General features: G+C 37.5%; 2 protein-coding genes across 9 annotated transcripts in view; one reads left to right on the top strand and one right to left on the bottom strand.

Moving 5' to 3' along the window:
- Nucleotides 1-9,939, top strand: part of NFE2L2 (NFE2 like bZIP transcription factor 2) — a 36,248-nt gene extending 26,309 nt beyond the window's left edge. For all 6 annotated transcript variants that reach the window (XM_077154259.1, XM_077154258.1, XM_077154263.1 and 3 more), the window contains 4 exons: nucleotides 6,011-6,277; nucleotides 6,911-7,000; nucleotides 7,635-7,826; nucleotides 8,230-9,939. In XM_077154259.1, coding sequence (XP_077010374.1) covers nucleotides 6,011-6,277; nucleotides 6,911-7,000; nucleotides 7,635-7,826; nucleotides 8,230-9,453 — 1,773 coding nt within the window. In that variant the 3' untranslated portion in view covers nucleotides 9,454-9,939. The remainder of the gene's footprint in view (nucleotides 1-6,010; nucleotides 6,278-6,910; nucleotides 7,001-7,634; nucleotides 7,827-8,229) is intronic.
- HNRNPA3 (heterogeneous nuclear ribonucleoprotein A3) lies at nucleotides 9,768-23,908 on the bottom strand. 3 transcript variants are annotated; one of them, XR_013172893.1, is made up of 12 exons: nucleotides 23,720-23,882; nucleotides 21,607-21,729; nucleotides 21,375-21,521; nucleotides 21,064-21,274; nucleotides 20,715-20,804; nucleotides 20,536-20,631; nucleotides 20,366-20,446; nucleotides 19,597-19,740; nucleotides 18,572-18,694; nucleotides 18,415-18,484; nucleotides 15,756-18,321; nucleotides 9,768-15,672 (listed from the first exon to the last, which is right to left on the bottom strand). XR_013172893.1 is itself a non-coding variant. In XM_077154264.1 (11 exons), the coding sequence occupies exons 1-10, from the start codon at nucleotides 23,789-23,791 to the stop codon at nucleotides 18,432-18,434; spliced, it is 1,140 nt and encodes a 379-aa protein (XP_077010379.1). In that variant the 5' UTR covers nucleotides 23,792-23,883; the 3' UTR covers nucleotides 9,768-15,672; nucleotides 18,415-18,431. The 3 variants fall into 3 exon arrangements, 2 of the variants coding, with proteins under 2 accessions (XP_077010379.1, XP_077010380.1); XM_077154264.1 differs by lacking the exon at nucleotides 15,756-18,321 and having other exon boundaries at nucleotides 23,720-23,883; XM_077154265.1 differs by lacking the exon at nucleotides 9,768-15,672 and having other exon boundaries at nucleotides 16,318-18,321; nucleotides 23,786-23,908.
- Nucleotides 23,909-25,890: the final 1,982 nt, after the last annotated feature.

Below are 25,890 nucleotides of genomic sequence, written 5' to 3'. Positions count from 1 at the left end.
ATAATCATCCTGACAGTGAGATATGATTCACATTCCTTCCAGTTTGCTCAAAAATATTTGGAAAGCTTCTATGGGGAAAAAAATAGTAAATCAGATTTAGCTTTTAGGCAAATACTATACTCACCTGGGCATAATATAAAGACTAAAATATATGAAAGAAAACATTACCAAATGTAACTCTGACTCTAAGTCCTAGTGACAAGTATTTGGATAAAGGAGAGCTTCCAGAAAAATAAACTTTAAAAGAAGATTTATAATTTTCTTAATAGAAATACCTGATTTTAAGAAAGAATAGGACTTTCTTAAACCTCATATTGCTAAATTAGAAGCAAGGACCAGCTTTTTCTCTTTACAAAGCTAATAATCTGTGCATTTTATTTTTTTTAACAGTTCATTGGTGAAATGTTATTTTTAGAAAGAAACTCCCACTACCTGCCCATCATTCTCTGGGTAAAACAGAAGATGAAATGGGGAAGGGGTTTGGGAAGTACGAGCTTCATCTTACACATTTGAATGTTTGAATGAGTTTAGGACAGGGATCATGTTATCTTTATCTTTTTCTGGCTTTTTGGGTCACGTGAACATAATAAATGCTGGCTTGTTCAAAGAATTAAAATTGGCTTGCAAAAACATTTAATAATGATGCTGTGTTCAAGGCCTTTCTTTGTTTATTCTGGTGCAAAGGTATTCATTTTAAAATGACATAAGTTAATAGTCCAACTTCAGATTTCCCATAAAATGTGTAAGGGATCATCCAGATGGCAAAAGATAATACATACATTTTAAATGTGAATATTTCCGTTGGGCCAGCTGGTGATTTAACACAAATTGTTGAACATTTATGTTCTTATTAAATTGTCTTCTTTTGTCTGAGCCAAGCTAGCAATGTAATTGGGAACACATTTGGAAATCACTGAAGGACAACAACAAAAAATTCAAACACTAAGGGGCAAACGACATTTGTTCCATATGCCATGTGGAGGCACAGAGCCAACGTGTGCCTTGCCCTTGGGAAGCTTTTTCACCAGTCTTAATACCTGTTGGAATGCTAAGCAAACCGTCCCTCTTTATTTCTTCTCCCTCCTTAAAGCTACTTCTCTGACATTTTGCATTGTACACTTCTTTCTTAGGAGACATGAGAGGGATTAGGCAGCTGTACCTCCCCATGCCTCAGATTTATGTGCAAAACAACCAGTTTTAGTTCTTTCTTAGGCACTTCCCTTCTCTACCATCCAGTGTCATGCTCATTTGTTATGGGCTCCACCCGGACTATTATTTCTTCTTAGATGGTGCACAAGCTTTGCAGAGATGGGTCATTTGTGTAATAGGTCATGTGCCCAGTCACACTGCTGTGTCACAGAAAATGCTCTCTGCCTGGGTAGGCTAGCACAAAACATGGTAACTGAGCCAGTGGGGCTCCTGAGCAGTAAATTTGGATTGACAAACTTCTGTTCCTATTATTTTTAACATAAAGTATTGAATGTTTCATACCCTATCTAATCTCTGTAGGTTTTTTTCCTTCTGAAATGTGTGTGGAAATCTGAGTAATACCAGGTATCACATATTAAGGCCATGACAAGAAACCCACTGTTGTTGCCTCCTAAATTTGGTCATAATGACTGTTGTTAGAAATGAAAAGTAGTTGCTTAAAATTCATTTTTTTTTAAGCAGAAGTGTTCTTTTCAAGACCTCTCAAAGCAAGAATAAATAGTATATAAATATGAACTTGAAAAAGAGGAAAACCTCAAACACTTAGAAACTTGTTTTGGTCCCACTTTGATCACATTGAATGCTGCCTATTCTGCATTCAGAATATTAGATGTTGTCACTCGAAACACCTTCTGCTGGTGGAGACAGTAAGCTACAGCTATAAGAATGGTGCTGTCTCCCGGTCTTCAGCATTGTTTCAGATCAGATGGGATCAGATAACGAGAACCGGATGCTCCAGAGCTAATCCAAGATGAGGCTTCATGTTTCATTTTTCCTGTTTATTTCTGAAATCTAGCAAGGTGTCCTTTTCCGATGCTATGGGAAATTAAAACAGAAAAACAAATTGAACTGGCTTGGAATTGTACATAGAAGGGTAGTCATAGCAGAATCAGTAGCAATTGAAGAGTGTAATTATGTCTGTAAAAGTATATGGGGTACTCACCCCCATCAGTACCACAGCTAACCATAGTAACAAGAAAACCACCACCAACACCCACTAAAATTCATCTAATTTGCTGCTTATAGAGGCATCCTATTAATAATTCAGAACCACTCTAAAATCCAAATACTTTTTTTTTTTTTTGACTTTTACAAAGGGGATTTATTAGGTTACAAGCATACAGTTCTAAGGCCATGAAAATGTCCAAATTAAGGCATCAAAGGGAAGATACCTTCTTGGAGAAAAGGCAGCTAGCATCTGGGTTCCTCTGCAACATGGAAGGCACATGGTGACGTCTGTGGTCTTTCTTTCCCAGCTCCTGGTTTTGAAGGGCTCTCTCAGATCTTGAGTGGCCTTCTTGCTTCTCCCTGGGGTGTTATTCTTTCTTAGCTTCTCTAAATTCTCTCTGCTCAAAGTATCTCTCTCACTCTCTTTTTTTTAATTGTAAAAAAAAATAACATATATACAAAACAAAGAAAAAACACAAGTTTTCAAAGCACATTTCAACACAGTTACAGGACATATTCCAGAGTTTGTCATGGGCTACCATTCCACCATCTCAGAGCAAATACTTTTTTTAAAAATTTTCAAAACATATTGCACATGGCTAATAATCAATTTCAAACTTACTGTGAAGAGGAACCAAGCGACTTCACTGCTTTGAGGAAGTTTATCCAAGACTTTGGACAAGTTATCTAGTTCATTCTTGCCATCCATCTACCACTCCCAAAGTTATCTCAGCGCTCATTACTCTTAGGTCCATAACTTCATTTTTATTCACTGGCCTAGGATTTGTCTCTTCTATAGCAAGCGGAAGGGATTGTGGCTGTCAACATGCATAACACTTACAGACTTCACATTTATAGAGGTTCTTTCCCACATATATCTCATTTGATGCACTGTATTTGTATGATGGGGTAAGGTGGTGGTATACTTACATTAAATTTATAGATAAACCATCTGAACCTCTCAGACACAAAAAGAAAGAATACCAACTCTTGGTACGGTTACCATTGATAATTTAGAGTAAATTCCATTAGACTTTCCTCCCATCCACGAGGACTGGATTCTAGGGATACTCTGGAACAGTCAGATCTGTGAGCAGTTGTTCCTAACTTAGATTACTTCAGTGCTCTCTGAATTCTTGTATGAAAGTCATAACTGGATACTGTTTTTTATTCTGGGATCTCTTAACAAAGAAGACTCCCCAGCTGAGAGTACAGTCTGCAGGAAGCGAGGGAGGGACACCTCCCTGAGTGCAGACACAAGTATTTGGGTTTCTTTTATCGATCTTCGGAAGAGCACAACACATTTTCCACACCATTTCATGAGAGCGATGGTAGTAGGTACCGCCTGTTTTTATAGAATGAGAAACTAGAGCTCTGTTAAGATTGTTGTAACAATGCATTTCTTCTTAGTGCTGGCATTTAGGAGATGTGAATACACGGAGTGCCTCCCTAATACTCTGGTCGTATAGCTCCAGTTTAGAGAAAAGTCTGGTTAGAAGACCTAAATTCACTGAGCAAAAATGGCTCAGCCTTAATCAGAATTTGAAAATATATTTCTCTATGCCTTGGACCTTCTCTTTGGCAAGATTATCTTTACGTAAATAGCCCATTAAAATGGAAACAAGTCACTCTTTAAATAGAAAGTATTCTCATGCTTTATTTTAGTTGGGAAGCTCTGAGAAGACAGCCATGTATGACTGAATGCTCTCATATCTGGCCCTCTAACTGAATGCGGTTTTGTTACTCATGGCCAGGAAACCGATCCATGTGGCATGTGCTTAATCCAATCTAACAAAACCGGCTACTAAGACAAACTCTGGGATCTGTCCTGTAACTGCTTGTTGAAGAGTGCTTTGAAAACTATTGCTTTTGTATTTCTTTGCTTTGTATATATGTTATACTATACAATAAAAAAGATTAAGAAAAAAAAAACGGCCACTCCATCACGACACCGAAATGTCAAGGCAAAGTATATCCATTATGATGGATTTTATATCTTCCCAGTTTAGGAACCCCCCCTGGCCAGTGATCAAATTTTGCATTTTTAGTGTAAGCTACTGGTTTTAAAAAGCCTGAGCCTCCTAGTGAGGCTGCCTGGGTATGTATACTTGGTCAGCCACTTTCAAATCATATCCCTTCTTTCTAAACCACACTGCCCTTATCATTAAAATAGAAGTGATATTTCATCTTTGTTTTGAGGATTAATTTGTATATGTAAAACCCCTAGAGCAGGGCCTGGTACATAGGAAGCCCTTATTAGATATTAGCTTTAAAACTAAATATGCTGTAGCCAGTTTTAAAGAGCCTCAGGTGCTGTTTTAACTGTACCTTACTGTGTGTGTTTTACACCATGTATTATACCATTCAAAGAGAGGATAATACTGAACTTCATGAACAGGGTTTCACAGCTAAGATTCCAGCACCAAATTTCAAGCAAGTGTGAAGGTGGCTTTTGTCGTCTAGCTAGCTGTGCTGCCTCCAGGCTGGGTGTCCTGCTCTGCTCCTGCATGGTTGGGTAAAAATAGCTTGACTGTTCACTAAGGCAACAACCATGTTATTTTTGTCCTTGGAAGGCTGAAAGTAGAGTTCTAGACATACTGGGAATCCCAGTGCCTCCAACCATCAGCGGCACCAAAAGACAAAGTTTGAAGTCTGTGCATGCTGTATGCACTGGCCTTCAGCCAGAACTCTCATTTTCCCATGTTGATTTTTTCCAGAGAATCTCAATTTTATTTTATTACTTTCAATATAGGTGATAGGTTAAATGGAAATGGTCTTAAATTTCCTACCTATTTAGACTTTTTCAAACACTAAAGTTAAAAATCAGAAAAATTGCTTTTGAGTGTTTTGGTTAGGAAAATCTAACCCAAATGACCTAGGCCTATCTTGGTCATGAAGTCTCAAATTCTCATCCCACATTTTTTTTACTACATCAGAATAACCATTCCCTCATTTTAAGCTTCTCCTCATTATCTTGAAACTTATTATCTTTCTTCTTTCCATGGGGGGTGAGGGGGGAAACCCAGCTTAATACCTTCATTCCTTCTCTAGGATCATTTCTTTTTAAAATAAATGGTCATTCATTTCTCAGCAATGAAACTGGTGGACCCAGTGTTTGGGAAAGAGCCCCTTCTTCATTTCTTTTGGTAGGCAGCCACTTACTTCATATGTCACAAGACTGTTGCTAACTAGGACTTCTTTTTACCTTGTTCATGTCTTGGGAGCTAAAATTCCCAAAAAGAAATTGTTTTAATAGGTGAGCCACTAAGACAAGAGTAGCAAAAAATGACGGGGGAAAAAAATCAATCCAATGTAAGAAAGACAAAAAGAATGGTGGTATTTCACAACTGCTAGATTGGCAATTTAATTTAGGGGTTTCCTCCTACAAACTATATATTTGCTGAGCAAGTTTAGAAAAAAAAAGTCCGTGTATTCAGTGACTTTTCCTAACAGCCTTTCTCAGAATAAACCAATCGCTTGGAATATTCATTCTAATGTTGGTATTCCATTTAAGTGTGTAAATTCAATCTTTTAATTCAAATACTTTAATGTGCAGCATCTGTTACTTTGCCCTTTGGTGACCTCTACCGTCACCTAGTCAGATAATCCAAGTTGTAAATGATGATATTGGATGGCTGTGAGTTTAACTTGTCTGTTGTGTGTTTTTAATGAATGGATTCAATGAGTGGAATCTTAGAACATTGGATCCATCTTCCCATTCATTTCTTGCTTGTAACCCCCCCTCTCCCCCAGTCAACAGTAGTGTAATATGAATTAGCTTATGTGGTATCTACTACTTAAAAACAATTTAACCATAGTCTTGTTCCCTCTTTGTTTGGTCTCTTAAACACAGGACATGGATTTAATTGACATACTTTGGAGACAAGATATAGATCTTGGGGTAAGTCGTGAAGTATTTGACTTCAGTCAGCGACGGAAGGAATATGAGCTGGAAAAACAAAAAAAGCTTGAAAAGGAAAAACAAGAACAACTCCGAAAGGAGCAAGAGAAAGCCTTTTATGCTCAGCTGCAACTAGATGAAGAGACAGGTGAATTCCTTCCAATCCAGCCAACCCAACACATCCAAACAGAAACCAGTGGATCTGCCAACTACTCCCAGGTACCAGTAGGACTCAGTTCATGTATGGTAGGGTTTAAGGAAAGAACGTAGACCTAGGAGTTTAAAAACATCTAGATTCGAGTTCAAGCTTTACATCTGTGTCTTCTTGACCTTGTCAAGTCACCTTCCCAACCTCAGATTCCTTATTACTATTAGTTCAATACCTGGCCTGTATTCTCACAGTAACTCTATGAGAATTAGGAGGACATAAACTGCATCAAAGAGTTTGTAAGCTACAAGAAGGTCATGTAAAGATCAAGTGGCAGCAAGAGCAGTAGTGGCAGTGGAACCAGTAGTATTACTTAAAGCACTTACTATGTGCCAGGCACTGTTCTCTTTATATTAACTGATTTAATCAAGATAACTATATGAATTGGATGCTGTTACCCCATCTAATACACAGATGAACAGCTGAAAGTCATAATGGCTAACTTAACTCGACCACATTAGGGTAGCCTAGTCTGACTTTAATCTATTTTCATTACTACTACCCCAAACTGATTTGAGAAACAAGAAAAATATTTGATGAACTAGATTGTAAGTATTTTATGAGCACTATGATGAAAACTAGTTTGGCAGTGGTTACATTTAACACTTTTTTTAAATTCCTCTCTATCCTTCCCTTTTATCCAGGTTGCCCACATTCCCAAACCAGATGCTTTATACTTTGATGACTGTATGCAGCTTTTGGCAGAGACATTCCCATTTGTAGATGGCAATGAGGTATAAACATTTGGTTAACGGCAAAATTCTACAACTGATTATGTTCTGTACATGTCCCTTTACTGTTATCTCCATTTGCCTTTAATGTATCTCACTTTGAAAGAAAGAATGAGGAAAAAATTTTAGGAGGAAATTTTGTCAAGGAATTCTTAGCCAAAGAAAACCTGGCAATTTAAAAAAAGCTTAACAAAAAAGAGTCACACAATACAACACTGAAAACATTTACTACTCCATAACTGGAAACACGGATAACTATGAAAATATGTAACTCATTTGTTACAGGTACCTAAAAATAAATTTTGATGAGTAAAAAGCAAGCTGGGCAAAACCAGTATCAGTTCAATCAAGAATTTTAATATGTTGTTTGAAGCATTGCACCAGATATTATATAGAGGTAACACTTAAATCCTTAAGATTGCTCTTACCCATTTTGAAGTTCACCTTCAAATGTATAGACAGTTAAGCAAATTTCAAGTCAGTTTAGCAGGAATGAATTGTTTCATTATTCAGAAGTTAATAGAGGAATACAGAATTTAAGTGATTCCAGTTTAGTGTTGTGATGATGTCTTAGAGCTCACTCATTCACTGTTGATAGTAGATACATGTAGATAAATACCTTCTTTGTCAATTTTAGGTTTCTTCAGCAACATTTCAAACATTTGTTCCTGATATTTCCAGCCACATTGAGAGCCCAGTCTTCATTACTCCTAATCAAGCTCAGACACCTGAAACTCCTGTCCTTCAGCCAACCTCTGCTGACTTAGACAATATGTCACAGGACATTGAGCAAGTTTGGGAGGAGCTATTATCCATTCCAGAATTACAGGTAACTAAGATCTAATAGAACTAAACACTACTTTATATTGAAAGGTTTTAAATTAGCCATAATTTTTATTTATGTCACCTACTTACAGAAAGGAATGGAGTGTGCTTTTAAATTAGTCATGAGAGATGCCCATGCTCATTTAACGTGCCCTTTTGTTCCTTTAGTGAGCTGGGTACCTTAAGGATAGATCTGAAGTCTGGTCCAGAGATTCTGAAAATACATATGCTTAGACATAAGTATCTGTTGGCAATGGGAATTTACCTCTGAACTATAGAGAACACCTTGGAAAGAGTGGGGGTGGGGAGTTTACCTAAGGTTATCCTCAGATATGGATTATGAGCTTACTCTTATTGAGTTAAAATTAAACTTTGACTTATATAGCATAACCTTCTTTTCCATGCAGTGTCTTAATATTCAAAATGACAAGGTGGTTGAGACTAGCATGGTTCCAAGTCCAGAAACCAAACTGACAGAAATTGACAACAGTTATTTCTACTCATCAGTCCCTTCACTGGAAAAAGAAGTAGGTGACTGCGATCCACATTTTCTCTGTGTTTTTGAAGATTCCTTTGGCAGCATCCTCTCTACAGAAGACCCCAACCAACTAACAGTGAACTCAGATTCAAGTACCACCATAAACACAGATTTCGGTGATGAATTTTATTCTGCTTTCATAGCAGAGCCCAGTAGCAGCAACAGCATGCCCTCCTCTGCTACTTTTAGCCAGTCACTCACTGAACTTCTACATGGGCCCATCGATGTTTCTAACCTATCACTTTGTAAAGCTTTCAATCAGAACCACCCTGAAAGCACAGGAGAGTTCAATGATTCTGACTCTGGCATCTCACTGAACACAAGTCCCAGTATGGCATCACCAGAACACTCAGTGGAATCTTCCATCTATGGAGACACATCACTTGGCCTCAGTGATTCTGAAATGGAAGAGACGGACAGTGCCCCTGAAAGTGTCAAACAGAATGGTCTTAAAACACAGCCAGTACCGTCTTCTGGGGACATAGTCCAACCTCTGTCACCATCTCAGAGGCCCAATGCTCCAGTGCGTGATGTCCAGTGTGAAAACACACCAAAGAAAGAATTGCCTGTAAGTCTTGGTCATCGAAAAACCCCATTCACAAAAGACAAACATTCAAGCCGCTTGGAGGCTCACCTCACGAGAGATGAGCTAAGGGCAAAAGCTCTTCATATCCCTTTCCCTGTAGAAAAAATCATTAACCTCCCTGTTGATGACTTCAATGAAATGATGTCCAAGGAGCAATTCAATGAGGCTCAACTTGCATTAATTCGAGATATTCGTAGGAGAGGTAAGAATAAAGTGGCTGCTCAGAATTGCAGAAAAAGAAAACTGGAAAATATAGTAGAACTGGAGCAAGATTTGGATCATTTAAAAGACGAGAAAGAAAAATTGCTCAAAGAAAAAGGAGAAAATGACAAAAGCCTCCATCTACTGAAGAAACAACTCAGCACCTTGTATCTTGAGGTCTTCAGCATGCTTCGTGATGAAGATGGAAAACCTTATTCTCCTAGTGAATACTCCCTGCAGCAAACAAGAGATGGCAATGTATTCCTTGTTCCCAAAAGTAAGAAGCCAGATGTTAAGAAAAACTAGATTTGGGAGGATCTGACCTTTTCTGGGCTAGTGTTTTTTGTACTGTTATACTAAAAGCTCCTACTATGATGTGAAATGCAGAAATGTCATACTTTATAAGGAATTCTATGCAAAATCATAGCCAAAATTTAGTATAGAATATAAAACTTCAAGAAGCATTAAAATAAAAGTTGTCACTATGCTGAACCAGTAGTTTCACTTTAACTGCAAATTTTATTTCTTAGAACACTGTTTGGGCTAGTTTTTTCCTGTGTAAGTGTAAATACTACAAAAACTTATTTATACTGTTCTTATCTCATTTGTGACATTCATAGATTTATATATGACATCTGGCTAAAAGCAAATTGCTGCAAAACTAACCACTATGTACTTTTTTATAATACTATATGAAAAATAGTGTTTTTTTATATGAAATTGTTCAACTCTGGCAAAACACAGTTTGGTTTAAAAAGTTGGTACTAATAAAGGAATAATATGACAGTTAAACTATTTCTTCAGAATTCGAGTTTATTCACACAGTATTTTCCATAAGACATTAAACAATAATACATTTAACACATTCAGATGTTTACATTTTCAGAATTTTTCTTTGAAAACACAAAGCATTTTAGTAAACTTTTGGTGCTAGGGATATAGAGAAAATATATCGTGAAGATATTTATCACTTCAACAGCAAATAGGTCCTCTCAAATCAAGGAAAACACTATACTTTTGACTTGAAAACATTTATTCATTTATAAATATACAGTATATTTATAATGAATGGCCAAAACATTCCAGCCTTCCTAAAATTTCCATTCTAGTAGGGGTAAGCAGGAAACACTCTAGTATGCTAGAAGGGAAAAGATTGGGAAGACCAGTGAAAAGGGAAGTAACACCATTTAAAATATGGTTATAAATAGAAAAGCTTCATTGAGGTGGCAGCACTTGAAGGTGTGGGAGAGCAAGCCATTCCCTTTACTGAAAGGACATCGAAGACAGAACACTACAAGTCCAAAGGCCTTGAGGCCACTATGAGAAAGAACAAGGACAAAATGACCAAAAGGAGGAAGGATAGGAACTATCATGGCAAAGAACCTTATTAATCCTTCTTGAGGACTCTTACCATGTGAAGTGGGGGGCCTACAGGACTTAAGCAGCTTTTTTTTTTTTTTAACTTTATTGAAAAATATATATACAAAAGCAAAGAAAAAATTTTCAAAGCACACTTCATCTGTTACAGAACAGATCCCAGACTGACTGGTTTCTTTAAAAACTGCCTCTGGTTTGTGTACTGAAAAAGCCTAGAGGGTATTGGTGGGAGCTGGGAGGCCAGTCAGCAGGCTCTCGATAACCCCAAGTGATAGCTTGGTAGCTTAATCTAGGGTGACAGCAAGGGAGGTAATGAGAAGGCATTGAATTTTGCATGTTTGAAAGGTAAAAAATACTTTCCTGATAGAACAAATGTTGGGTGGCAAGGACCTCAACAACTAGAAGAATGGATTTGGTAAGAGGGAAGACTATTGATAGAGGTCTAGGTAGGAAGATCAGTTGACTTTTGGACACTTCAGGAGCTTGACAGGATCTATGGTGCACACTGAGACTGCAAAAACAAAGTTCCTCAAAATCATACTGGATAATCTGCATGCTATGCAAAAGCTCTTTATGCACCGATCATAGTTTCATTTAAACAGTCTTGTTCATACATGCTAAAGTTTTAGAATTTTCTTTTAAAATAAAGTTTTAGAATTTTCTTTTAAAATAAGATAAAATGAGGAAATAATGTAGTCACTTAACATTGGAGGTTAAGTGTACACTTGTAATTAGCACCATATGCAAATAAGCTAGAAGCCCCATCAATCAATCAGAAGCAATTTGTGTAGCTCCATGAGCCTTGTAACCAGACTGGATGAATTTCTGCCATTTTACTTAGTATGCTGTCCAGCAAATCAACTATTTCAGCACTCCTAGGCATTGTTTCCTCATCTATAAAATGGAACCGTTACTAGTAGTTCATGAAAAGCACTGTGCCTAGCTCCCAGTAAGCACTCTATAATTTTCTTCAGCCTTATTAGGTTTGATTTTCAGTAATAGAAGCCAAAATCAAAATCAAAGTTTGTGTAGATGACTGGAAAGCCCAAGGATGAAACTGACTTCAAGCACTACTGGACACTGAATAGCACCTAACCTAAGCACTGGTTGGAGGGAGAGTGGAAAAATCCCTTAGCCTCTTCTAAAGCACCTGCAACTGGCTGTTATTTACTGGAAGCAGAAAGTGCACGCTGGGTAAACAGAACAGACCCGTAAAAGCCTGCCAGCTGACACCATGATTCACGTGCACTGTTCTTCACACTATTTCAAAATATCTTGCCCAGTGCATACAAGATAACACACACCCTTCCTACACTATCTACAATTTCTTGAGCAACATAGATTTCCAAAATAAAACCTCAAATCCTAACCTATCTGACCAGAGTAAGTCTAGTTTCCTTTATCTGAAGACTTTCCCCACACTAAATCGGACTACCCAACTGTTAAACCATTACAGAACCCATGCCTTTAATTTGAAGTGTTAATCAACCATTGTATTTAAAATCTGCATTTTTTTGCGGTTGCTTTTGAAGCAGTTCAGATGTACCTTACAGCCCCTGCCATGTCCATGTTTCTGTATCTAACCCTCAGGAACTTATTACAAAACAGTAACTTCCATCCTATTCTAAATAGCTTAAATAATAGGACAGTTTGTTTTCAGGTGATGGCAATAAAATTTGGGAACTGGAAAAAAAAAGTTTTAAGGTTGAATCTTTATGATCTTTAATGTAAAAAGCACAAACAGCTTAGCATAAATAACTTTGTCACCTAGATATTGCTAAGACAGTTCGCACTATCACCAATAATTGTTTTAGAAACTGAGCCATGTAGTACATGAACTGCTTTTATGCCCACTACCATATTTTACCTTCAATCTTTAAGGGTGGGTGTCATCACCATTTTACAAAAAAGAAATTGGCAAGAACAAGAGTTCTTAATCTGGATAGAATTTAACAAGTGTAAGAACTTTGATGGGGAGAAAGTTACATATTTAATTTTTAATAACTGAAACAGCATTTCCTTCACTATGTAGTGTAACAATGACTCACCGTCTAAAAATCACAATCTTAATATCAAATTACTGTTGCAAATCTCAAAATCACATTTATACAAAACTTCAAATCTAGAAGTTAAACTGTCACTAAACCTCAATTTTCAAAGCACATTTTACTAAATCACATTGTATGCACTTAACAACTATCTATGAATGGGTCCCATGACATAAAACTGTCAAAAAGGAGCCAGCAATTAAAAAACCCAAGTAACCTGCTTAAGGTCACAGAGTTTAAATTTCTGACACACAAAACCCGATTAAGAAATCAGACGTAAAACAAAAGAACCGTTTTCCTGCAGTGCCACTTAAATGAGGGCCTAAGAATCTGAGATTAAAGACAACTGATTAGATTTTTTTAAATTATCATTAACCCAGAAAATTTAAAATTAAAATCACCTGCACTGTAACCTCCAGCTATAGCTACTTATGTTAGAATCCCTCACCTTCATCTATGAATTCAAGTCCCCCTTTAAAAATGAATCTTAATGGCTATATAGACCCATGAGTACATGTAGTGAAATAATTTGCATTACCTTTAAAAATAGCTCAAAGCTCTCAACACCCTTGTATATATAGTGTTGTATGTCCATACTTGCTGTCTTTACAATAAATTGCTGGAAGCTAATTAGTATGGGAGTCAATTCATTGCATGGCTAGTTTTCAGAACTTGACCCACTGACACTCAACCAAAAAGCGTCCATTTCAATGCACCCTTCGTATTACCTGATGCTAGTTTTGATGTGATAAGCAAAAATGACCTACTTCACCCATTACTTCACTGCCTTTAAACCTGTTGTTCAATTTAATCAACCTAATATAGAAAAGGATCCTACCTTTACAAAAGAATTCACAAAACTTAGTTATGGGAAGGAACATGGTATATTTGAAGCTTTTAATCTTGTCATCTGAAATCTTTCATAGTTTTTAACAATGTATTTTCACTGTGAGAATATAAAAGTAGATGTACTTTGGTGGAACAAAGTGTGCTCTTGCTCTATGAAGTTGTTTTAGGACTCATCAAACTGGAGTTATAAAGCATACAATCTCTTTAACTGTGCAGAATTTGAAACCAGTATTCAAACACAAGCAAAATATCCTACAAACCTATTAATAGCTAAATATCCTCACATGCCTTCTATCTTGTTCAGTGATGACTTATTCCCTCCCCCCCAAAAAACTGACACCGGAGTATCTCATAGTCTACCTCCAGATTTTGTCCTTATAAGCAACAAATAAGTGGTCACAAAATTTCAACTAAGTTGGTACCTTCTTCCATATATATTTCCCATAGCCATCTATTTATATTTTTTGTTTAGCAGGATCTACATATTTAATAATGAAAAATGCATAATCCCTGGTTGTTTCCTGTTACTTCGTTATAAGTACTAATACAGATACATGAACTCCATGAAGTGATGAAACAACACACGCATTTCTAAAAATATTTTAATGAAAAAGTTATCTTTCTGTAAACATTTCATTATACTACAGATGAAACATGTGAATCCTTTACAGACCACTTCTTAATTCTTAAAAATCAAAATAAAACATTAGTTTTTAAATTTAGGTATTTAGGTAGGCTACAACCCTTATATAATCCCTCCACATTAGCAGGCTTTTTCTTTGTGCTATAAAAATATAGCACATTTTGTGTTAACCCCAGATATTCAAAACTGCAACTGGTATTTTACCCAAACTCTTAAAATGAAGTTTAATTTCAATTTGGTTCCTTATAGAATTTTCCTTTAGGCTATGAGCGTAAATATAGTTTTTTCAAAGAAACGTAGTATTGGAACAATACCCTACAACTTTGCTTAACACTGGTTAAGTCTGCCTTGACCAGCTTAACTTTGTTCAATGGTGCTACCAACTACAAGACTGACACTATTTTTCAGAAATGACAAAAGAACTTACACTTAAATAAAAGCACTTTATTTCATATAGAAATATGAGATGGAAAGAATACCGTTAAGAGAAAATGTTTCCTACGATAGACAATTTGCTTCCCTATAACCATGGTGATTAAGGCTATTTACTTTACTCAATGTTTCATCCTATGGTGATGTGTAAGATTCAGTGGCAAACCCAGTACTATTTATGTGGGAACTTGATTTTTTTATAATTTAGAAACTACTTATTTTTAGTATCTGTGCCCAGTTTTTTTTTTTTTTTAAGATTTAACATTAAATTTCAATTTCTATATGCCCTTTCAGGGCAGCAAAAATAGCCCTTATAAACAACGAGTAACTGATTACTGTGTAATGTATTTTACCCTTTAGGAAAAAGTATCTTAAAAATTAGCATTAGACGTGCAAAGGTAGTTCAGTGGTATAATTCTCACCTGCCATGTGGGAGACCCAGGTTCTGATTCCCAGGCTGTGCACTTCCTGCTCCCCCACCCCCAAAATTCAACAAATGGTGCTGTAATAGGATAGTCACATGGAAAGAGAATGAAATATGACCCCACCATACAGCATACAAAAAACAAACAAAAAAACACACAGCATTAGTGTAGACTCCCACTGCTTCCAGTTAATAGAAAAAAAATCCTCTTGGTCCAATAGTACCCTGAATTTATATACAAGGGAATTTATGTATGAGGCCACTTGACTGAAGACCATTTTTATATGTATATAAACAGGTGTCTGAAAGTTCATTCAAAGGTCTTTTTCCTAAATTGAAACCGGTGGCTTAAAGCTTCTATTACTCTTCTTAGAAACTTTTTTTTCCACAGAATGAGGCTATTCTTTTTCCCTTATTGAAAACTGACTACCTTCAAGACATTACCAATGAACAGTACATACGATGAGCCACCTCTAACTCCAAATGAACTCAGAGGTACTGCAGGGAAATTTTAACTAATGTTTCAAAAGTGCTAGTTGTGGTCTCAACAAAGTTCTCAAACTGAAGAATTCTGCCAACACATCTATCAAAGAGGGATGAATAATTTTAAAATGTGTTATAAATTTGTAGTGAAACAAATGGCGTCATCAGGTTTTACTGTGAGCTACAAACCTTACCCCAGCCAGAAACCTTCGTATTTAAGATGGTAGGAAAGACATTCCTCATTTAGGCAAGTAGGGTTGTCATTCAACCTGCAAATCAAAAAGATTACTCTTACCTTGCTTTACAAAAAATTACTCTTTAATTAGTGAAAAAATTCAAATTCAAGCCTTACCTAATGCTTATTGCCCTTCCTTGCAGGTCTAAATGCTAGACCTATTGACTGTGGCAACTATCCCTCATTGATGTTCCAAAAGGCGAAGAGCTCCTGCTAGACTTTCTTCGATATTTCAGTTGTAATAAGCAGATTTAACTAGCCTTTGCAAAGGTGCTCACTATCACCATAGTATCTTATGCCTTCACTTCTCTGTAGTTGAAGCTCTTGCTGCTGCCTTGTCATTCTTTATTTATGCTGACTTGTCCATACTCAAAAGGCTGCTGAAGTCCTGTCTTAGGCACATCTTAGGTCCTTTAAAGCTGGTTAAATCGCTCTCCTCATGGCTTACTTTTCCACACTGTTCACAAGAACTATACTAATAATACAACTTATAAACAGGTCACACACAGTCTTTACCTGCTTATAGGTTGCAAAACATCAACTTACTGGAAATATTTTCACTATTATACTAATTCCAGAACATAGAAAGTTTGTTAACAGTACAATTAGCCTCATATGCCATTAAAGGATACTGTCAAGGTTGTGTCAAACAAGTTTACAAACATAGAAACAAGAAATGTTAATCTTTCCCCCATTCTTTCAACCTTTATTATATGAATAAAAGAACTTGAGACAATTTAGCTCAATTTTAATAAAATGCTTTCCAAGCATTACTTTGACCAAGTACCCAGGTTTAAGTTATGAACATTGACAGTGTCCATTTATATAACCACTCTTGAAGTTAAGGACTTAACCATTTTCTAATATAGCCTATTTTCTATGCTGCTTATTCACATATGCCCATTAACAAATGGAATGTTGTCTGTTACATTTATTGATTTTGTGTGTTCTCTGGAAAACCATAGTATCTGTGAAGACCGATTTCCATGCTGGCATTGCATGCATCCAAATATTATTAATGCACAGAGGCAAAGAATTAGAGCAATGAGATAGAGCATATTCAAACACTAGCACACCCCATTCCCCTTTTTATTGCTTGTTTTGCTTAGTACTTAAAACAAATAGAATCTTTAAATTCAATGTTCAACTGCCAAAGAATAACAGCAGGGCACATACTCAGGGCTCAAATCAAGTTATAAGCACTAGCTGGCGCAAAACAGTAGACATTTGTTTTCATATATGATCCTTGTTATCTAAAAGACTTCTCAACCAGGGTCTTGCGAACAAATTGATAATCCATATCACCATGATTTAGTTGAAACATACACATAGAATAACAGTGTGTTCTTTGGGAATTAAAGTGAGAATAAGATTTCAGACTATCCAGAATTCAGTTCAGGCCTTTGTGCAGTGAGAAGTTTGTACTAAGCAAGTGTGCTACATTTCTGCTGCATCAAGTTATTTTGGATGATTATACCTAGGCTATCCTTGGTTTTGTCCAGTAAAATACACAGGGTGCCAACAGGAAAGCATGCCAGCCAAATAAGAGTTCAACAATGCACAATTTTTATTCTCTTGCTCTGAGAATTTGTATCAATTAAAAAAAAAATTAAACCAAGGAAAATAATTGAAGATGTATGGGCCTCTTGTGCTTTAGAAAGGAAAACAAAGTAACCACTAAGTTGCTTGAATATAGCAGGGTTAGTGGTCCTGTATTTTGTTGAGTTTTTACAAATGATTTTTATAGTAATAAAGAAAAAACCCACTACCCCATTCTAGAATTTAAGCAAAGGCAGTAGGCCTTCTTTACACCCAAATAATATTATGGCAGCAGTTCAAGTGTGACCAAGGTAAATGTAGAAAGGAGATTTTCTAAATACAGCTAGGACTTTTAGCAAAGCTAACACACTAAAATGATTATTACATTTTTTAAAGTAAATGCACAAAAACCAAATAGGAATCTTGAGATTTTTCATTTGAAGGTAAATCTTAATGCTATTAAATTCACAAATAGGCTAATTTAAATACCCAATCCTAGTTGTTATCTAAAACACACATTGCAAACATACAAATATCTATTCTCTCCACATGTCAGTGCCCATTCATTATCATGGTTTGGAAATGGGGAGAATAGATTCCCCTTAAGCTGCAAGTCAGCAGGTGTTTCTTTACAGTTAACTTTAGCAAAATTCATACAAAATAGTAATTAACAATGATCTTCTTTACTTGTTAACTCACAAGGAAACACCTTCAAAACTGCGATTTTGTTAAGTTTCTGTACTAAAATGTAGAAAAACTGAACTACACAAATATTGAAAAGTTAAAAATTCCTTAATTTTTTATTCCTGGTACCACTACCACAATTTACAGGGCAATATACCTGATGTAATGAAAAGAAAAAGAAAAAGACAAAGCTACAACAGATAAAAGACCTCAGGAATGTACATCTAATTGACACTACATTGCATTAATCAATAGCTGCACTTTTTGCAAACTGTGGCTATGACAGTCCTGAACAAGAAGGGTTTCCTGTTTAAGCTGCAGTAACTTTTCTGACTATGGATCATCGTTCCTTCTGTGGCAGATTTTTACAGTTCCTCTAATGCATTTGGGACGACTGTCTCAAAGTAACCTGCAGCTTTCCTGACAACTCCTCGCTCTCTCTCCTGCTAAGAACTGTAGCCTGTTGAATAATACAGGATAAAAAAATTATTACACTCAGTGAACAATTCCACATATTCTTTATCATCATTATAAATACTTAAAAGATACCTACCATTTTCTGTTGAGTTTTTAGAACCTTCTGCTACCATATCCACCACTTCCACCACCAGATCCATAACCACCTGGAAATATACATGTAGTTTTTAAACAAATATACACACGAATTATAAATTTAAAAGGCTCTGAATATTGATGGCAAAATTACTTACCACCATAGGGACTGCCCGAGCTTCTTCCACCAAAACTGCCCCCTTTCATGGGTCCATAATTTGATTGCTGTTGTCCACTATAATTCCCAAAATCATTATAGTTTCCACCACCACCATAGTTACCTGAAATCACAAAGGTTTTATCTGCAGGGACCTACACAATAACTATTTTCCCCTATTATATATGTAAATAGTAACCTGTCAATCAGGGTAACATGCTCTATACACTTACATGCAACCTTACAGAGCTACCAAAATGCCACAATCCCTCCACCCTACCCCTACAAACCTACTAACAGACTCTAAGGCATATGTTGGACAAAAACACATGGAAGGTGGCTCAAAGAACATCAACATCCTACTTAGATATATCCTAGCATATGCTCTCTCCTTTATACCACTAAATATTTAGACCATGCTAACACCACAAAAATTGTCAACGTCTGATTTTAGTGTAATTCTAATAGAGTATAACTTCAGTCAATGACAAGGAAGGTAAAGGTCCTCCAAATCAATAGACCATAAAGATTTAAAAACATGGTACAAAAAAACCTCAGCACACACTTAACAAAGCTTTTCATCTTTATGGTTCCATAGAGTAGTGATTCAGACTTGCTTATACTCTGCAACACACAGTATTCAAATCCAAAGTCCTATTATCTAAACCTCAGATAGCACTTTATTCATTAAAAGTCTGAGTACACCTCCCAGTGTCCAGTTTAAAAGGGCCTTGAGTTAAGTAAAATTCTGGCAGTAAACATGCTGATCAAAAATAACATAAATTATACAAATATTTAATCTTCACAAAAGAAAGAGTAGATATATATAATTTGCCAATTTACTAAACAGTGAGCAAAGAATTCAGCTTAATTACCCACCAACTGAGTATTTCCTCTAAAATTATAAAACATGAAATTTGGCCAAATGTCAACTTTTACCATTGCTTTCAAACATCTGTAAGAGAATTATAAACAATACTTAATATTTAACATTAAAATATTTTTAAAAAAGTACTAATAGCTTACCACCGCCAAAATTTCCTCCTTCGTTGTAACCATCATATCCTCCACCACCACCACCATATCCACCACCTTGGTTTCCATATCCTGGTCCACCACCACCATAGCCCCCTCTACTACTATAACCAGGACCACCGCCATAGTTGCCACCTAAAAAAGTGAAGCCACACAAAAACATCATAAACATACAGAGCATGAAGCTGCTGAATTCTAGTTTTAATGTACATTTAAGCTACTGGAAAACAAGCCAGTGAATTGATTGAACATGGGTTAAATAAAACAGTAAGGCTCTAGATTAATAAGAATTAAGACGAATGCTTTAATATCTTTTCATTTTAAAAAAGAGAACTGAAGCGAATAGTCTCTAAGACGATTCCAGCTAAACTGGTAGTACACTAAGTCTCATTATCCAATAAGATTAATTTCAAATTATCTACTCTTCTAGGGTACTTAGCTGAGGCACACTATGAAGCCTTCAAGTTTTGACTGAAATCAGAAAAAACATACCTAATTTTTTATAAGATACAGAAACAAAACATCAAGGGTCAAACATCGATTAAAAAAAATACAGTTTATTATTTGTTCTTAATTGTTTTAATAAATAAATTTTAAAAAATACACTAAACTTATGGACTATAGTTAATACTATTACTGTAATATTCTTTCATCGGTTGTAACAAAACTACAAGAGTAAATGCGAAGTGTGAAACGGTGTATTTTTACAATTTTTCCGTAAACCTACAACTTTCCTAATTAAAAAATATTTTAAACTTACCATCACCTCCAAATCCATTATATCCACCATCACCTCCTCCATAACTACCTCTGCTGCCACCACCTCCACCACCATAGCCTCCTGATGAAAAGCAAGATTTAAAATCATACATTCAATTTATCAACAACTTTCAGGTACGCATGTACTAAGAAATTAGGTAACTACTTTACCTCTTCCACCAAAGTTTCCACCGCGGCCAAAGTTCCCTCCACCACCTCCAAAGTTCCCTCCACGGCCCATAAAGTTGCCAGATCCACCTCCACGACCTTTAACGCAGTCAAGGAAAATATTTAATGACCTTATAAACACTACTCACATTTACTGTCCGTTTGCAAATGGTCCTACCCACCTCTTTGTGATCCAGCAGACTGCATCTCTTGTTTAGAAAGGGCCTTTTTCACTTCACAATTATGCCCATTAATAGTATGGTATTTCTGAACTGAAAAAAAATTGTTCCATATTGTTTGAAAAACCACACATAAATGGGAAAGATACATCAAGGTAATAACTTTTAGTGGATATGGGTGTGCTCTGGGCCTTAGGTCATGTTTATGTCAACTCTGATGGGGTTACACAAGTGCAGTTGTTTTGTGAAAACTGAACTCTATATAATATACACACACTATATGCTATTATATGCAAAAAATTATAAGCAATTTAACAAATCTTCATCCCAATGCCAATAAATTGCTACTTACCAACAATTTTATCAACTGTATCATGATCATCAAAAGTCACAAAAGCAAATCCTCTCTTTTTTCCACTCTGCCTGTCTTCCATAACTTCTATGGTTTCAATCTTGCCATACTTTTCAAAGTAGTCTCTCAAATTGTATTCTTCTGTATCTTCTTTAATACCACCAACAAAAATTTTCTTCACTGTTAGATGGGCACCAGGCTTTACAGAATCCTACAAAAAAATAAAAATAAAAAACAAACCAAAAAAACCCTAAGTCAAAAAAAAATTTTCACAGCAATTTCCTATGTTACACAGCATATTATTAAAATACCTCTCTAGAAACAGCTCTCTTTGGTTCCACTACACGCCCATCAACCTTGTGTGGTCGAGCACACATTGCTGCATCCACCTCTTCAACACAAGAGTAAGTCACAAAACCAAAGCCTCTGGAACGTTTTGTTTGAGGGTCTCTCATCACCTACAAAATAGTAAGAGAATTGAAACACCACCACAGTCACTTTTTACACCCTTCCAAAAGTCTTTGGTTTCCTTTAGTAACTTACCACACAATCTGTGAGTGTGCCCCATTTCTCAAAATGTTCTCTTAAACTATCATCTGTAGTTTCAAAGCTCAAACCACCAATAAACAGTTTTCTCAACTGCTCTGGTTCCTTTGGATCATGGCCCTGAGAAAAAGAACCCATACATTTCAGCAAGCCCCATTACTTCTTATAGGCAGTGAGTTGCTAAGAAAGGCAAACAAGCCTTTAATCTACAACATTTAATAAATGTAATATTAAACTCCTGCAACAGTAACACTTTATCTCGTTAAAACTTGAACTAGGAATTTAAACACTGGTTCATTAAAGAACTGATACCAAGGAAACCTATAACCAACCTTTACTTTTTTTTCAAATAAGCTGAATTCTAAGTTCAGAACAAAAAAAAATCTCTTGAATTTAAGCTACATGTAACTGTCTGAAGACAGATTTCAGAAGTTGCTACTAAGGAAAGTTTTCTAAAATACCAATGTGTTTGCAAAAGCTGTGTTTCATCCATGCCATTCTTCTCATGTCCTCTGAAGTCTACACCTAAATAAAGCCCTGAATTTTTAACTGAATTTTAAATTTAAGGCAAATTCAGAGAAATTCACCAGTTTCAAGCAAAGCAAGAGTTTAAAAACAGCATTATTCAGAAAAAGGCCAAAATAGCATTTCCCCCAAAATCTGAAAAAGTGAAAAAAAAAGGCAGCACGTTAGTTTTCTATATCTAATTATATATTGTCGGTTTTATGCTGCAAAAATTATCTGCACGTCCATTCTATGTTAACAATTTCGAATACAGTACCACTATCTATTTTTATAGGGTTACCACAAAACAGGCAAATTGAACTTCTAAGGTATAGGTAATGCCTGAGCAGGAAAACGGACCTTTACAGAGCAGAAATTGAGATTTTTAAAGAACTAAAATGTATCCTGAATTGTTTTACAATCTAACTAATAACTAATAACTGTCATTTAAAACGTGTATTGTTTCGTTCACTCAAAATCTTTAAATAAATGGGCTCACATTCTAATACCTTCCTACTGTGTCTTCTATAAGTGTAGATATTAAAGCATTTATTTAATCTGAAGGGGCTTTCTTTTTCACATGGTCGGAAAAAAATGTTCACCAGCATGCATTCATTCTCTCATCTTCTCAAGTCGCTTAAATGCATCAGATGAACAATGCACAAAGTCGACAAAAAGACATGATCAGAAAGCATATAAAATCACGAACACGAAAATCTCAACTATTGCTACAGTTTTCTAAATCAAAAATCCAAGACTACAGTCACAATGTATCCATCAAAGAGTGGGAAAACATGGATATCAAGTTTCCACTTTACACCTACACTCAAATTTTGAGATAGTAAGAATACTTGACCCACGTGGCAATTTGGAAAGATGAAACTAATTCTAAGTACTTTTAATCAGAATGGCAGGATGAGGTTGTATTTCAAAGCAATAAACTTTTAAAAAAATATCTCACGTTTTCAACTGGGTGCTGCGAAGAAAAGAACAGGCAGAGAATTAACGAATTCTCGACACTGGAATGGCCTAAAGCCTAGAAACGTCTCTACGGCTGGCAGAACTTCAGCAAAACCACTACGCCCGAACTTCGAGGCCATTTGTGGCATTTTCTGCCGGGCCGCCTCCTTCCTTTTCCCTCCAATCCCGCGCTCTCGCTCCCGGCGGCGCAGCGCGGCGGCGGCCATTGCGGGCCTATGCGCCATTTCGTAACGCGGCAGCGGATCAATGTCAATGTGGCCGCCGCCCGCCTGCTCGCTCGCCCGGATGTGCCTGCTCGTCCCCTCCCCTCCCCCACCGCCTCCTCCCAACCGCTCCCGAAGCCCGCCATGCCGGCCTCGGATCCGAGACCGCGCGGCTGGAGGGCCGACTCCACTCCGGAGGGCCCCTCGCCACGCCACGACTCCCAGGGGTTGCTTGGATAGGCAAAGAGGGCGGCGAGGCGGACGAGGAGCCCCAAGGAGGCCCGCTCCCCTCCCCCTCCCACCGCCTGTTTCAGCGCAGAGCGCGGGACGGCCGACCCAGTCCACCCGGCCTCCCCGCTCCCACCGAGCCTGGTCCCCCACGCCGGCCACTACCCAACAACCCCCCGCTCTCCCCCTAATACCTCCTCCCCCCGGCGGCGACGGCGACGGCCGGAGTCGGGCTGGGGGCGACCGGGCGGCGGTTTTACCTCCATTTTGAGACCGGACTCGCCTCCTCCAACTCGGGTTCAATATGGGACCGAGAGGAAGAGGCGGGGCCAGTCATCACGTGACGCCCTTTCCGCGCGCCGCCGGCCTGGTGGGGGAGGGGCACGTTCGGAAAGGGGCGGGGCCAAGCGGGCGCGAAGACGGACTGGACGAGCGGGTTGGCGGGCGGAGGGCGGGGGCGCGGCGGGCTGCGAGAGCGCGCGCGCTCCTCCAATTTCCAGCGCGTTGCCGCCCTTGCCTCTGTTCGCGCCAGGACACCTACCGTGACGTCATCTCGGGTTCGGCCAATGCCCAGCGTCCACGTCGAGAGAACGCCTCGTGATTGCGCGTCACCGTACAGCAAGGCCTTTCCCTTTCTTCTCGAGCTTCTGCTACCCTCCTCCTCCTTCCCAAGCCGGCTCGTCGGTCTCCATTTCGGAATCCATTCCGTTCTCGTGACTGAAATAAAATTAAAAACCATACTTTTGTTGAAAGCCTTTTCAGTACCTTGGCACCTCGCGCGTTTCCGAATGCCCCCTTGAGAGGGCCCGTCCTGAAAATCCCTGGGACACCGACATGTATGAATGATCGGTACCCAAAGGCCTGGAAACCCAGCCGACACATTGAATTTTAACCTTTGATGAGCTGAGGCTGGGCTAAGCAAGGTCAGCTCATTAGGTATTCACTGATTTTAAATATGTAGACACTGTTTTCTAATGCTTTTATAGTCATTGTTGAAAGAGCTGAAGCCTCTGTTTTAGGAACTGGAATTTGAGGAAAGATTTACAATATTTCTAGTAAGATATGCTAACCTATTCGCGAGTAATTTTTTAAATGTGATCACCTGTTTCCAGTTGGGTTGTGGCTTATAATTAACAAGGTGTATTAAGTGTTAGAAAAATAGAGATCTGATCCTCTCTAGGCCTCTAGTCAATTTTTTAGCTTTGTATTGTATAATACAGCATATATACAGAGCTAAGAAATAAAAAAGCAATAGTTTTCAAAGCACTCTTCAACAAGTAGTTACAGGACAGATCACACAGTTTATCATGGGCTACCATAGGATCCTCTCAGATTTTTCCTTCTAGCTGCTCCAGAATGTAGGAGGCTAGAAGGCTTAAGTATTTTTGTATCGTCACGATTGACTTTTTTTCTTTTTAGTGAAAAACAGATACACCAAAAAGCAGTAAATTTCAAAGCACAGCACCACAATTAGTTATAGAACGTATTTCAGAGTTTGACATGGTTACAATTACACAATTTTAGGTTTTTACTTCTAGCTGCTCTAAGGTACTGGAGACTAAAAGAGATAACCTATTTAGTGATTCAGCATTCATATTCATTTGTTAAATCCTATCTTCTCTTTATAACTCCACCATCATTTTTGATCTTTTTATCCCTCTCTTTAGGTGTGTTTGAGCTATGGCCATTCTAACTTTTTCCTGATGGGAAGGGCCCTCAATCATACGGGGTATGTTCTGGAGAGGCTGGGCCCTCTAGATTTCAGGACTGATCTGGTCCAGGGACCCTTCTGGAAGCTGTAGGTTTCTGGAAAGTTACACTAGCGCAGGGAACCCTTGTGGGATCTTATATATTGCCCTAAGTGTTGTTTAGGATTGGCTGGAAAGGTCCTGATTGGGGGTTGGCAAGTTATGGTAGGTAGCAATGTCTAACTGAAGCTTATGTAAGAGCAACCTCCAGAGTAGCCTCCCGACTTTATTTGAACTCTCTCAGCCACTGATACTTTATTAGTTACACTTTTTTTTACCCCTTTTGGTTAGGATGGAATTGTTGATCCCACGGTACCAGGGGATAAAAGAACCCTCCAAACTACCTCGTTGCTCCAGTTGCTCTGATACCATTATCACAAGCAAGCTTTTGCTTATATATTCAGCTTACCAGACCCTCCTGATAGCCAATAGCAATACTTCAGACTTTGGAAAAACTTTATACCTATAGTGTCTGATTAATATATCAAGGTTTTGTGAATGTGATTACTATGAAACAGTTCTGGGTAACTTGATCAAGTCTATGTACATAGAAAAATACAAAGTGGAGACTGTAGGAAGATGGTATTCGCAATCAGGCACTTGAGAGACACTGCAAG

This window comes from Tamandua tetradactyla, chromosome 3 (genome assembly GCF_023851605.1).
Source record: "Tamandua tetradactyla isolate mTamTet1 chromosome 3, mTamTet1.pri, whole genome shotgun sequence".
NCBI classification, from domain to species: Eukaryota; Metazoa; Chordata; class Mammalia; order Pilosa; family Myrmecophagidae; genus Tamandua; species Tamandua tetradactyla.
Note: the sequence above shows the minus strand (reverse complement) of the source record. Positions and strands in the feature narration are given on the sequence as shown.

Bases quoted from the DNA above. Each gene is read 5' to 3' on its own strand.
- HNRNPA3 (XM_077154264.1), bottom strand. From the start codon at position 23,791: ATGGAGGTAAAACCGCCGCCCGGTCGCCCCCAGCCCGACTCCGGCCGT. The intron at 20,447-20,535 runs GTAAAGTAGTTA...GCTTTTCATCAG, and splicing joins TGGAAACTTTGGTGGAAGAG to GAGGCTATGGTGGTGGAGGT. The intron at 18,695-19,596 runs GTAAGCTATTAG...TTGTGATTTCAG, and splicing joins AGGAGGAAATTTTGGCGGTG to GTAACTATGGTGGTGGTGGA.